This window comes from Amborella trichopoda, chromosome 2 (assembly GCF_054954075.1).
Source record: "Amborella trichopoda isolate Santa Cruz 75 chromosome 2, AtrichopodaSantaCruz75HAP2 v2.0, whole genome shotgun sequence".
Classification (NCBI taxonomy): domain Eukaryota; kingdom Viridiplantae; phylum Streptophyta; class Magnoliopsida; order Amborellales; family Amborellaceae; genus Amborella; species Amborella trichopoda.
In genome coordinates, this window is record NC_142337.1 from 19625922 (window position 1) to 19641514 (window position 15593).

Genomic DNA, 15593 nt, shown 5'->3' on the forward strand with positions numbered 1-15593 from the left:
ATTGACGGTGTAGATAATATGTTGTAAAATGCACTATTTATGAGACTTAAAATCTTTTTATATTTCATAGTCCTACATCTCGATGTCGAGATGATCAATCAAAAGGTTTTCCAACATTAAAACTACATTTTTCGATGGATTTTTGAGGGGCATCCGTAGTTCTACGTTATAAGGTAGCATCCTTCTACAAACTTTTTCCGTTATTTATTGTATCAAAGAGACTTTTTGCCATTCCTATATAAGGAGAATGGAGAGATGAATGTAGAGCATACATTTAAATCAATAAAAATTAGGTGCCTTTATTGTCTGACGGTGACACACATATCCTAAACTCGATAGGAAAGCATCCCGGATGTAATACAAATATAAAATACGCTTGTTCCTGTGTACGCAAGAGAGAGATCCTCTTTATCGGGACACATTAAAGTGAGAAACTCCTGCTTTGCTTCGTGACAAAGAGGAGAAAGAGAGAACCAATAATTAAAGGAAACTGTTTTGATAGAGTTGCACCTATAAAAATAAAATAGAATCGTTACATCAAAACTCACTCAAAATTTCTCGGCCTTCACTGTTATTGCCGTAGAAAAATATTAGGATGTTTGAATTCTAAAAAAAAAAAAGTAAAAATAGTGATTTCATCTTAAATGTCTAAGATCTCTCGTATTTTTTGAGCTTCCAAGTTGGTCTTGAAAATCGAAAATAGTGATTTTATCATTAAAAAATTTGGATACTCAAAATCATTGATTTAAAAAACATCGGGTCGGCTCAAAATCATCCTGTACCCAGGAATCGGTCTCCCATGTCGAATCTTTCAATATATAGGAAATCGTCCGAGTCTGGAAGAGAACTGGCAATTTGCTATAGTAAAACGGTGTTTTGCTATAGTAAAAAACATCGTTTTGCTATAGTAAAAAACATCGTTTTGCTACAGTAAAAAATACTGATTCACCAATCTTGACTTGTTTTTGGTCGGTTCGCTGTTTTAGCACATATTTTTTTTACCGGTTCACTATTTTTTCTGCATAATAAAATGGTGATTCGGACCCACCGATCTAGGTCGATTTTTGTGATGCACGATCCTTGTCACTTATCCCTTTTTTCAAATCACTGCTCAAAATCCATTCTAGACAAGGATTCGAATGAGATTTACCTTGCATAAAACCTACGCCTTATATAAACTAAACCTATAATTGAAAAAAAAAAAAGTTTGTATAAGGTTGCATATTTAAAATGTAGAATTATAGATACACCTAAAAAATCTATCGAAAAAGTTGTTTTAATATTGAAAAACCCTCTAATTGATCATCTTAACATCGAGATGTATGAATACGAAAACAAAAAGTTTTGAGTTTATTAAAATAATGTATCTTGTAACATATTATCCAGACCGTCTATTTTTCAAAATTTTATATGTTTATAGATCGACTTGATTTTAACTATTTTTTAAATTGAAACTTTTTTAATTAGATATGAAAATAGATTTTAAGATAATTATAAAAAAAATTTAGACAAAATTACATGTTATAATAAAATTTGGAAGTGCGTTTAAGGTGGAAACCATTCCACAGTTTCAATAAACAAAAATGATGAATTGGAGATGCATGAATCCACAGCCTAAAAGATGCAATGTCAAGGAGTCCACAAGAGATGGTCCATTCAAAAGAGGACCACCAGAGGAGCCTATTTTTCATAAGAGGAGGAGGAGGAGGAGGAGGAGGAGGAGGAGGCCGAGGCAGAAGGAAACTTCGAGTGGTCTTCTACACGTGCCCATCGCAGCAGCTGCCGTGCCCCATGACACATCCTCCTCTAGAGAAGACACCTGTGCTTACTCAGTAAACAGAGGCTTTCGACTTTGGAGGAATTTTGAATAGAGGAAAGAGAGAGAGAATGGGGAAAGAGAGAAGCATGGTGGTGGGGGTGGTGTGGAACTGCGCAGAGCTGAAGTTTGTGCTAACGGGTCTCCTCCTCTTGGGTTCCTTCTTCACCCTCCTCCAGTTCCTTCCCCCTCGCGCCACCACCATCTCCCCAACCGAGTTCCGCTCCTGCTTGTCGAGGATCTTCCAAAACCAATCCTCCTCCTCCCCCTCCCCCTCCTTGGCCACCCAAAAATTGTCCTCCTCCTCCCCCTCCTTGGCCACCCAAAAATTGTCATTACCAGCTCCGCCTCCACCTCCGCCTCCGCCTCCTCCTTTGGAGCTGGAGGAAGCAAGCACAGCAGGGCCTGTGCTGAAACAGATATTCCGTCCATACGGTGCTGCCGCGTACCTCTTCATCCAGATGAGCTCTTACAGAGGCGGCCTCAACACTTTTGCGGTCACGGGCCTTGCCTCTAAGCCCCTCCATGTCTTCGGCAAGCCTACCTTCCAATGCATTTGGATTCCCTCGGCCTCAGGCAACAAAACCCTGAACGCATCTTCTTCTTCTATCACTGTCAATGCCACAAAGTTCCTCCCCGATTGGGGCTATGGCCGCGTCTACACGGTGGTCGTCCTCAACTGCACCTTCCCAACCAATGTTGGTGATGACCGATCCGGCGGCCGTCTCCTCCTACGGGCCTTCCACGGCAGCCACGAGGACAGGCAGCCCGAAGAATTTGTGGCCCTGACGGAGCGCCCTGGATCCCTCAATGCCTCGGTGTTCACCTCTCCCCCATCTCTTGATTATGTCTACTGTGGGTCTCCCCTGTATGGCGACCTAAGCCCCCAGAGGGTTAGGGAATGGTTGGCGTATCATGTGAAGCTCTTTGGTCCAAGGTCTCGGATCATCATATACAATGCGGGTGGGGTTCACCCTGATGTGTTTCGGGTTTTGGAGCCATGGATTGAGGCCGGATATGTGACGGTGCATGATATTACAGAGCAGGAGAAGTTCGATGGGTACTACCATAACCAGTTCCTGGTGGTGAACGATTGCCTGCATAGGTATAGGTTTATGTCGCGATGGATCTTCTTCTTCGATGTTGACGAGTATATCTATGTTCCCCCGGGGAACACACTCCCCTCTCTTCTCAGCTCCCTCTCTAATTACACACAGTTCACCATTGAGCAGATGCCCATGTCCAATAAGCTCTGCCTCCTTCAGGACTATCGCCGTGCTCCAAGGTACTGCTCTTTGCTCTACAGTTTGTTTCCCTTTCCTTTGGCCTCCTCCTCAAATCCATTTCAGGTTCCTCATTTTGCATTATAAGATTAAAATTAGGTCATGATCATGGTTTCTGCAATTCATTTGGACCATTTTCTCTTGAGATTTTATTTTCATTTTTTCTACTCCTTAAATGGGATTATTGGATGGATTAATTCTTTCCCAGATCCTGTGATGGTATTTTCTTATTTAGATTTTTCTTTCTTAAAAAATAGCTCTGTAAGATGGATTAATTCCTCTCTGATTTCCATATTGGTGACAAGCAGGGAGTATGAGGACCTTGCTAAAGAAATCTAACCATTAGAATGCTTGTTACACTAATCTAAGATTCTTGTACTCACAATTTTTCTTTTTTTGAGCAAAAAAAATGTATTGTACTCATAAATATTGACAGAGTCTGAACTGGTAGAGACAATGTGGGTTATCTATCTGCCGTTCTCTTTACTCTCTTGCCTACAGTATTCTCTGTACTTTCATGACTATAGATAGCCTCATAAATATTGGGAAAGTCAGAACTTGTAGATAGGTAATATGGTCCATCTATCTGCTATTGTTTTTACGCATTATTCTCTTTACTCTCGTGTCTACAGTCACCTGCGTTCAGTGATTTTAGTTTCTGTTGTTCTTGTGGTGCTCTCTCCGGTCTACATTCTCTTCTCTTGCTGCGAGGGATCTTTAGCTCCTTCGGTTCTTTAGGCAGTGTTGGCCGGTAGCTAATTTAGGACTTTTCCAAAACTTTTTATGAATCGTGGACGACGGTTGCGTCGTGTTCCTGTAGTTGATTTGAAATTTTACCAAAACTTTTCATGAATCGTGATGTGATGATGGTTGATTGTTGTGTGGGTGTGGTTAGGGAATGGGGCATCGAGAAACTGGTGTTCAGGAATGTGAAGCGGGGGATTAGAAGAGATCGGAAATATGCGATTCAGGCCCGCAACGCCTTCGCGACAGGGGTTCACATGTCGGAAAATGTGGTGGGGAAGGCACAGCACAAAACAGAGGGGAGGATCAAGTACTTCCACTACCACGGGACGATCTCGACGCGCCGGGAGCCCTGCCGGAAATTCGTGAACGCGTCGGAGCTCATCTTCGAGAGCTCCCCCTTCGTCCTGGACACCACCATGCGGGCCCTCGCCCCCTCCATCAAGAAATTCGAGCTCAAGACAATCGGTGAGCGCCTGCGGTCCACGCGTCAATGAGTCGTCTCCCTCCTTGTCATGTATTTTAATCACGGTGCAGTTTATTCTTGTGTCGATTAATCATTTTTTTTGACCCTGTACACAAAGGGGCTGTGTCGGTCGGAATAGAGGTGCGTCGGTCGTGGGGCCACCAGATGGGGACATCCGACACGCGTGGGGACACTCCCTGCTGTCTTAAACCTCCTCCATTTGTTTATTATCTGCTTTATCATGGTTCGAATTGGGGGAGGTCGACATGGGAATAAAAAAACATTGCAAAAAAATTAAGAGAGGAGGGGAGAGGGAGAGGGAGAGGGAGAGGGAGACAAATGTGTTTTTATTGGATTTTTAATGGCGATATATAAGAATTTATTCTTTTCTTTTTTCCTTTTTTTGTACAATTCTTTTGACGCCTCTTTCACCTTTATACGACTATTCTTTTCTCCTTTATACAATTCTTTTAACGCCGGTCCTGTGGCCACCGAATGAAACCAGCACAGCGCCAAACTTTTTTTTATGGAGCATGATTGCCCGGTGGGGACCATGACGTCCTAAACCTAACCACTCCCATGTGACCTTCTTTCCCCGTTTTTAACTTTTGATCATACTGCTGTTCCTATGTTTATTTCATTAAACAGAGGAATCATGCACATTGTACCAATGCTATTTGATATTTTTTAGGGGTAGTTATAATAATGAATCAAATGCTATTAGATTCGTTTTTAAGAGGAAGGGTTTTTTTTTTTTTTTATTAGGCTCATTTTTTAAGACAACGAGATTTTTGGATTTTCAATCAGGACCGAAGCGGAACAAAGCTACTAGCTCTAGTGCATTTATTTGCTTCAGGTTGCTTTTGCATCTTCGACTAAAACTTTGGCCTTTCTTATTGGAGCACACAATTGTCTTCTTTTTTAAAAAAATGTTTTTATTTTTTTATTTTAATAGATTTTTATATATAAAAATATATTTTTTAAAAATATATTCTATTTATATTAATTTTTTTTAAAAATTTCAAAAGCAGTTAAAGCACCAAATAATTTCATTTTTACAGCCAACCGAATGAGTCTTTGATGACTGATGTGAATTTGAGAACACCTCATTTATGCTTCGATGTGAATCTGATAATACCGCGTTTTATGTATCAGAAGGAAAAAGTCTATACAAAGTTTGAAGTTTGAACCTTGTAATGTAGAATTAACGCAGGAAAAGGTCTATAGAGGGTTTGAACCATGTAGTATCGGAAGGAAAAAGTCATGAACCATGTAATGTAGAAATAACGTGTACCTAAAAGAGGACCTGAAGTCCTAAAAGTGGGTTTGTCTTCTAGCATTATCTGGACAGCCTATATTCGAGATTTTCAAGCAGATTTGCTTGATCGTCATGATTTTTGTAATTTTGTATTTCATAATTAGAGGTTGCAATAAATTTTCCATGCTATAGTAAGGCTTTTCAGCACCACGATTGCATTTTTTTTCGCAAGGTTTAGAGTTTAATAATATAAGATTGGCACTTTATACAAATCTCAACCGTATTGTAAATGAAGAGATCTTGTTTGGTAATGGAAAATTGTCTTTAGGACATGCCTTATTGAGGTCTCTGTAGTCGACACACATTCGGATCTTCCCGTCTTTTTTTGGTACGACAATTATGTTGGCCAACCATTCTGAGTAATCGATGGGGGTAATGAATTTCGTCTTGAGCAGTATATCGATTTATTCTTTAATTTTGAGCTCAAGGTGGATTTTTTGATGTCGGAATTTCTGCGCTACAGGCTTTGCCCCTTTGTTGAATATTAGGTGATGTGGCACCAATGTGGGATATAACGCTGGCATATCATTGTATGACCAAACGAAGACATCGCGATATTCCTTGAGAAAGGAATCATATGTTCCCGCTCCTCAGGAGATAGGGAGGTTCCAATCTTGGTTAACCTTGGGTCCTTCTCAGTTCTTAGGTTTACGTCGATCGTCTCTTTGATGATAGCCGTTGGGTCACCATCGAACCTCTTCTTGAATTGCTCAACATGGGAAATGAGTTCCTCAAGTTGAGGGATTTCTTCAAGAATCTACTTCAACCGATATGCCCATAGGCACGACCATACATAATATAGAAATAACACTTGGAAATGGCGGACAATTAGCTAGAGCAGCAGGAGCTGCAGTAGCTGCCGAATCTTCCGCTGGTACATGGACAACTGTGGGACCAATAGACTTACTAGCCTTGATCATTACAAAGGTCGATGTTACCACATCGAATCCATTGCTGGGGAAGACTCTTGGCTCTCTTGATCTTCATCTTGGTCGTCAAATTCTTCGTCTTGGGTATTATGCACTGTTATTGAGCTACCTTGAGTGTTCGCCGCTTTTGAAAAATCTTTTTCATTATTATCAGTTTTATCATGTTTTGAATTTTCAACAGTTTTTGAAATAACACAAGAGGTGTCCCTTATGAGACTCGCGAGAGAAATGTTGGGGATTGGACGCGCAGGGTTGTTAGATGGCCACCCTGCGCCTATCCCTTTTTTGGCACCGGGACTTGAAGGTGCCGTTGGTATGCTTCCAGCTATTATCGACATAGAGGAATGATCGACCAACTATGTTCCAGGGTTTGTATCAGTGGATGACCACGCTTGGCTGTGTTAGAGCCGATTGTGCATACCTTCAAATCTAGGTCAGCAAAAAGGTCTTCAATCCCTATTTCTTATGTGTGTTGAGGTGCGTAAGAGGAATTTTCGACAATCGGGGAATCAAGGATTAGCTTTGGCCGTTTTGACGGACAAGCATCGAGAGGATCGAGCTTTGAATGCATTTTGTAATGTACGCGATCTTGGGTTGGATTCTCCATTCCGCAAGCTAGGGGTTCCTGAGAACCCTACAAAGTGAGGCATTTGTTCTTCTATCTACAATAAATTAGTGGGCTTGTGATGTTTGGGAGTGTTCGAGTTTGGTCAGCATGAGACTTAGGCTCTATGTCACGAAGTAAAGCCACATGTCAAAAACCCTACTAAAATATTTGTATACATGGTCAAAATATGTATCTTTTAGGCCTAAACACTTTGGAATTGGGTCCCATATCAAACACAATATGTGAGTTTCGATCTGGATCTTTGAGTTTTACTGATCTAGAGATTTCTTAAATGTCCAAGGCAGTTTTTCCTAGGAATTTACATCTAGGGCTTTAGCTTTGTCTAGTAGGGTCAATCCTCTTATAGGGTTTCTAAAGTTTGCAGAGAAATTAGGATTTTGGCTTCCTATGGTATAACATAGGTTTAACATTTCATCCTGGAAAAATGGTGGCCATTTGTGTTCATCCTACTCAGGCAGCTTACTGGTGACCTCGTGCTAATATATAGGTATGTCCAGCAGGTTATGAAGTCGGTGGGGGATTCATCATCCCTTTGTTGTCCTATAATAAGTTCTTAGGTGCCATAAAAGCATTGATAGAACAATTCCTCCATTTGCTCCCACATATTTATCGAATTGGGAGGCAATTGAGAATATAGAGAGTATACAGCTCTGGTTAATGACCGAACAAATTGTCGTAGAATCAAACATCCGTCTAAAGTGGTATAGGTACAATCATCTCTGAAGTGAGAAATACATTGATTTTTTCCAATGTAGGGAGTTGGTACACTGGAGGGAATGAAAGCTCGTCAATGTAAGATTGGTAAGGATTCCAATAGGATTCTAGGGGCAGGTGGTGCGATTGGAGTCAAACTAGAAACAGGAGTGTTGATATGCGGAATGATAAGTATCACCGGACTCGGTGTCCCAAAGGTGCAGCTGGCTGGAATCATGTTTACCTTGGCTGAGAGTGGGCGACTTCTGCATCGCTTTTGGTACTCAAACCTGGGTTTGGTGTCCTTTTTCAGTTAAGCATTACTGAAATTCTTCAATTTGTCTTTGGGGGATTCCTCTACACCTACGACTTCTTCATCGGTTCTCGTTTCTTCCTCCCCTTCTTCATTTGGTTCTCGATCTCTGAGGAACTGAGAACACGAGCCTTGATGAGAGGAGAGCACGGACAACGAGTAGTTATCCTAGGGTATCTTATAGATGATTGATGTTAATTGGGGAAGAAGAGCTAGGCTCAGGGTTATCCTTGGAAACAAAAAACAAAGGTTCATGCAATGGATTATAGAATCTCTCCTTTGATACCTAGCTAATCATAGGAGGTCCTGGAGGTAGACCTTGGCCTTGACCCCTTGTGTTTTCATGTACAGCTTGGGGCTTAAAGGTTTGACCGGCCTGATTAGGTCGACGACAACATATATATCATATAGAGTATGCTAATTGTCATAATATAGTTATCCGCTCCCCCCCCATATGCCTGCATAGAGCTTGGAACCTATAATCATCCCACGACACTAGGATAGTTTTGAAGTACAAATATGATGGGCGATCAGTAGTACGTTGTCTTTACTTAGCATATATGTAACTATTATTGTTAAGGCCCCAACTAATCATTCGCTAGGAGTTCAAAATATAATTTTTACCCCCTATATGCTTGCACGAGCTTGGAACATGTAATATGTTATATAAGTATTGGAAGGTTTGTTTTATCTATATTTGTATTTGATAATATGGTATTTGTACAAGGGCATTTTAGCAAAGTTGCTGCCTTAATGCAACACCGCTTATTTGAATATCAGTATTCATTGTCTTGGGCGTGTGTCTATTGCCCAATTCATTTCATGCCAAAAGTCTAGCATGCCTCTCTCTTGTCTTCTCTAAGCATAAAAAAAAATAATCAGGGTAGGTTTAGATAGCACCTCAGTGTGATAAAAATCTAATAAACGTAACCCATGTTTCCTTCTTCTTCTTTTGGAGATCCATAATCTCTTCCTCTTCTAAACACTAATATTTCTTCTTCAATATTTACCCTCTTTAATCATTCTCATTCTTCTATCCTGAACTCTTATCTCTCTCTCATATATCTTCCATATTAAGGAACCTACCGTTCATGTTACTATACACGATACTATTCATATCACTGTACAGAGTCTTGTTCAAGTCACTGTTCACGATACAGTTATTTCTCTCCGTGTTAATCCTTTTCTATACTCATTTTTAATTTCTCTCTATACTTTTTATCTTCTATAGACCTCATCTTATTCTCCCATTCCATATTTGGTGTGATTTCTTAATACATGCCCATTGACCTCACCATGGCACCATCATGAGTTCTAATTCTTTCTCATTCACCCTCAATATGTCTCTATCAAGCTCAAATATGATAATTTTATTGCCCATGTTAGATGTATTTTTAGTCATATACAAGACTAGATGCATTATGACGAACGCTTGATAAGATTGGAGGCTTGATTATAAAACAAAGTCTTTTGACGAACACTGGATAATTGTCTTAAGAGACAAATGATAGGATATCAGCATGGTTCTTGATAATACCTGTTGAGATATGCTCTTGATATGATATAATGGGATAAGAAGCTATGAAATAAGATATAAAAGATATGATATGATTGGGATTTATCATATGAAGGCCTCAATTGCCTTTGAAGTCCTAATTCGTCAATCAAGCCCCTATATATATCCTGACTTACGACCAATAATAGAAAAAAGAATCAAACCATCTTAATATGAGACATATTCTAGGATACATATACTCCTAAGGCTTATACATATCTCTTCACAAGATATTCAAGATATTTGATGTAATACCAGCCAGACGTTGGTCAAGCATGTCCATCTTGATTAACGGGTGATGATAGAAGATATCAGACCAATCTCAATATGAGATGAATTTTGGGATACATATACCCCTAAGGCCCCTATAGGCCTCTCCATGTGATAGGTGTAGGAATTTGATATGGAATGATATGCTTTCCATTCATCATCGGTCACACATGTGCAACGTGCCTAACCATCGATGGTAAGAAATCATGAAGACGATATAATTTAAGACGAAACTCTATGATACATATATTCCTATGACCCATATATGCCTCTCCAAATGATTCTGGACGAGTTTTGATGAGACATAATATGATTCTTTTGACCCATCGCCAGTAAAGGATATAATACTTAACAGACGACGTATAAAGAAACCTCGTAATATGATATCGAAATGAGGTATATCCATGAAGATATATATCATGGGGCCTTCATATGCCTCTAAGTCCAAGAATTATACAAATTTAACAATACTTGTAGTTGGTTTAACCCCATCGTTTGTATTCATTCTCAATCAAGATGACGCTCCAAAACTTCATGTTTTGGGATTGAGATGAGACTCTCAGGAAATCATATTTGAGGCATGATATTCATCACCCTGAAGTTTCATGTCATTCGGATTTGGCTTAACCCATCATTCGTATCCCTTGGCAGTTAAAGCCTTAAAAGCTTATGCGCCATCTGTTATAGGCATGATGAACCCCAGTCACCAAAATTGGGATATCTCTCTGAATGTAAGGAATTTACTCATAGGACTAAGATTGTTGGATTCCTGACTCAATGTTTTATCACCCTTAAAATGTGTAGCATTATTTGATGAGGAAGATACTTAGAACTGTTGGTTGATGAGGAAAATAGTTGAAACTAGGCAAGTTGATGTCGCGAAGATGTTCAACAACTGACGTATGGGTGACACATCGCAATCTAGTTGAGTTAGCATCACGAGGATGGTTAACTGTCAATTGATGAGGAAAATACTTGGAACCAAGCAAGTTGACATCACGAAGACATTCAACAGTCGGCGTACGAGCGACATATCACAAGTTGGTTGAGTTAGCATTGCGAGGATGGCTAACTACCGGTCGCTGAGCCGCATGGACAGTCGAGTGTTGAACCGCTATGATCAAAGGGAGAAATCGAGACCCGAGAGGAGGAAAGCTGGAGGGCTTAGAAGACGACAACCTTGATCTAATCCTTGAGGGACCTATATGGGCGTCCTTCCTGCACACAGACTTTAATGTTCCTTTTGGGCATTATGAATAGAATTTGATGCCATTTAGGTTGAAAAATGCCTCTTCTGAATTCCAAAATATTATGAATGATATTTTTAATCCTTATACAAAGTGCACGATTGTTTATATTGATGATGTGCTAATTTTTTCTAACTCTTTAGAACAACATTGGAAGCATTTAAATATCTTTGAAAAAGTGGTAAAGAATGCAGGTTTACTAGTCTCTGCAAAGAAGATTACTCTTTTCCAAATAAGGATCAGGTTCCTTGGTCATAATATCCACCAAAGGAGTATTATTGCAATTGAAAGAGCTATACAATTTGCTAACAAATTTCTCGACATTTTAAAAGATAGGGTTCCAAAAGTTTTTAGGATGTTTAAATTACATCTCAGATTTTTATAAAATTAAAAGCTAAAGAATTACCGAGCTTAACCTTATCCAATCCTGATGCTTTTAAGATAGTAGAAAGAGATGCATCTGAGCAGGGATTAGGAGGGATTCTTAAACAAAGAATCCATGATAAAGAATAACTAGTCAGATTTACTTCTAAAGTCTCAAATCCTGCCTAGCAAAAATATTCCACAGTAAAAAAGGAGGTCTTAGCTATTGTTCACTGTGTCACTAAAGTGATCTACTTAATAAAAAATTTCTTATCATGATTGATTGTAAATCTGTAAAAAAAATCTTAGAAAAAGATATAAAAAACCTAGTTTCAAAACAAATATTTGCAAGATGACATGTTATATTATCAACATTTGAATTTATGATTGATGATATTAATGGTTCATCGCATAGTCATGATTGCCTGGTAGTGTTTCATTTTTTATTTTTTTTCCTACAAATCGGAATGATCTGAAATTTGGAGTGTGTGTTCATCAAAAATAGGAAAATCTACGAAAAATATCAAAAAAATATTTTACATGAAAAACATTGACCAAAATACCCCCAAAAAGTTTCAGGGGTATTTTTATCAAAAAAAATTTCATGAATTATTTTTTTATATTTTTATTAAGTGCGCCTCACTAAGATGTACACACGCTCCAAATTTTAGACTATTCGGATTTGTAAAAAAAAATGAAGAATGAAACACTATCGGACAATCGTGATTGTGTGATGAACTTTGGACGGTGATGAGGGTAGGTGAAATCACTGTTCATCACTATAGGCGAAAATGAACAGTAGTTTCGCTTATCCTCATCATCGTCCAAAGTTCATCGTACGGTAGTGTTTCTTTTTTAGTTTTTTTATACTAATTGAAATGACCTGAAATTTGGAGCGTGTTTTCATAAAAAAGAGGCAAATCTACGAAAAATATCAAAAAAATATTTTACATGAAAAACATTGACCAAAATACCCCCAAAAAGTTTCAGGGGTATTTTTAGCAAAAGAAATTTCATGAATTATTTTTTTATATTTTTATTAGGTGCGCTTCACTAAGATGTACACACGCTCCAAATTTCAGATCATTCGGATTTGTAAAAAAAAATGAAGAATGAAACACTATCGGACAATCGTGATTGTGCGATATCCTTTGGACGGTGATAAGGGTAGATGAAATTACTGTTCATCACTATAGGTGAAAATGAACAGTAGTTTCGCCTATCCTCATCACCGTCCAAAGTTCATCGTACGATCAAGATTGTCCGGTAGTGTTTCTTTTTTTGTTTTTTTATACTGATTGGAATGACTTGAAATTTGGAGCGTGTTGTCATAAAAAATAGGCAAATCTACGAAAAATATCAAAAAAATATTTTACATGAAAAAATTGATCAAAATACCCCTTAAAAGTTTCGGGGGTATTTTGAATACGTTATTTTTCATGAATTATTTTTTGATGTTTTTATTAGGTGTGTCTCACTAAGATGTACACTATATATATATATATATATATATATATATATATATATATATATATATATATATGGCCCATGATTTCATGCAATGGTTGTATAATAATAGTATAATGCAACCACACCCATAGAAAACCGTGTTTTTGGCATTTGTATGACCCTATATACATTCTCTCCATCCTCAATCAATCCTACGAAATGAAATATTCAATTTGCACCCTAGATTTGGTCAAAATTAATACCCTTCAACAATGAATCTTGACTGTCCATTTGGTGTATTTCAAAATCTAGCCCTTAACAAATTCAAAATCATTTTTTTTTTAGCATTGTCAATCTAATGATGATAACGCTATATTAAAATTTTGGGAATAAAAAAATCTTTCTGTGACTTACATCTAACCATCTCACTAAAATGGACGGTTTATATTAATCGGGCTAGAAAAACAATTTCTAGGGTGTTTTTTCAAATTTTTATTTTTTGTGATTGTTCTATAAAATGAAAAGAGTGTATATTTAAAATTTGTGTCAACACAAATGTCACTAACATGGTTTTTGAATATGGTTGCATTATACTATTATTATACGACCCCCACCCCACCGCCCCCCCCCCCCCCCCCCCCCCCCCCCCCCCGTCCCCCCTGCCCCACACGCACACACACACAACCGTTGCATGAAATCATTCCCCCCACCACACACACACTATGATATGCACGTAGACTAATCACTAAAATAATATATTATTCTTTTTTTTTATTATATTATTTTTAAAATCATAGAAATTATTTTTAAATAATAATAACAAACAAAGTACTTACACACACTATGATATGCATGTAGACTAATCACTAAAATAATATATTATTCTTTTTTTTATTATATTATTTTTAAAATCATAGAAATTATTTTAAAATAATAATAGCATACAAAGTAAGTACTTATAGGTAAATATTATTTTAATAAATTAGAAATATAAAAATACAAAAAATTATGTCACACGATACATTAACAAATAACCCATAAGAATTAGATATCCATTGCAATTAAAACTCATAATAATATTAGTATGCATGTAGGAAAAAAAATCAAGGGGATATATATGTCTAAGTAACTTAGAGAAGATAATATTATGATCATAATTCAATTACAAATATATTTGTTAATTATAACCTAAACCAATTAATATAAAGTAACAACTTCTATACATAAGATTTGAATTTGTTTACTATATAATAACTAATTAGATAACTTAGATGATTATGAGAGTACTTACACACACACTATGATATGCACGTAGATGCACGTAGACTAATCATTAAAATAATATACTATTCTTTTTTTATTATGTTATTTTTAAAATCATAGAAATTATTTTTAAATAATAATAGCAAACAAAGTACTTACTCATAGGTAAATATTATTTTAATAAATTAGAAATATAAAAATACAAAAAATTATGTCACAAGAAGATTAACAAATAACGCATAACAATTAGATATCTATTGCAATTAAAACTCATAATAATATTGGTATGCATGTAGGAAAACAAAATCAAGGGTATATATATGTCTAAATAAATTAGAGAAGATAATATTATGATCATAATTCAATTACAAATATATTTATTAATTATAACCTAAACCAATTAATATAAAGTAACAAATTCTATAGATAACATTAGAATTTGTTTACTATATAATAAATAATTATATAGATGACTATGAGATATTTATAACATTTAATTAGGATTCTAATTATTTTGTAATTTATTTCAAGTGTATATTTGGCATAGTTAACCGCATCTATATCTATCATGATTCTTAAAATTATAACAATTATAATTACTATTAATTATTATAATGAAGTAGTTAATTTAAGCAATTATTGATACAATGTAAAAAATAGAATAGTTATATGCAAATCACCATAATATTCAAATCGATTACCTATATTAAGTTTAAATAGTGCTTCATAATGACAATTTTTATTACCAATAAAATTATAATTAACATCCTGATCCTAATTAAATAGGAAAAAAAAAAAAAAATCCCATAATGAGTCATTTAACAGAGAGAGAAAGAGAGAGATAATCCGTTAGGGAAAGAGATGGGGCATGCATGTAAGAGAGCCAAAAAAATGTCCCAATAATTTTCAAAATCCAAAATTTATTTCAAAACTGAATTTCTTAAATTTTAAAAATCCAAAATTTACATTTTAGCGTCCCAAAAATTTTGGATTTTCTGAGACCAAAATTTTTTTTAAAAAAAATTGGATAATTTGGATTTTAAAAATCCAAAAATTGAAAAAAAATAATATCCAACAATTATATTTACCAGTGGTTTAAAAAGCGGATCGGTGACCCTGATCGGGCATCTCAAAAACCCATCCGGATCGGTGAATCGGAGATCCGAATCGAGAATTGGCTGAATCGATCGGATTAAGCTTTAAAAAAATTCCAAAAAAAGTATTAAAATTCGTTATAAATATTATCTTTTAGGAAT

General features: G+C 36.6%; 1 protein-coding gene across 1 annotated transcript; it reads left to right on the plus strand.

Moving 5' to 3' along the window:
* Positions 1–1722: 1722 nt before the first annotated feature.
* Positions 1723–4706, plus strand: LOC18445668 (galactan beta-1,4-galactosyltransferase GALS3). The gene is made up of 2 exons (XM_006855803.4): positions 1723–3101; positions 3995–4706. Exons 1-2 carry the CDS (start codon positions 1888–1890, stop codon positions 4338–4340), a joined length of 1560 nt encoding a protein of 519 aa, XP_006855865.2. The 5' UTR covers positions 1723–1887; the 3' UTR covers positions 4341–4706.
* The last annotated feature ends 10887 nt before the right edge of the window (positions 4707–15593 follow it).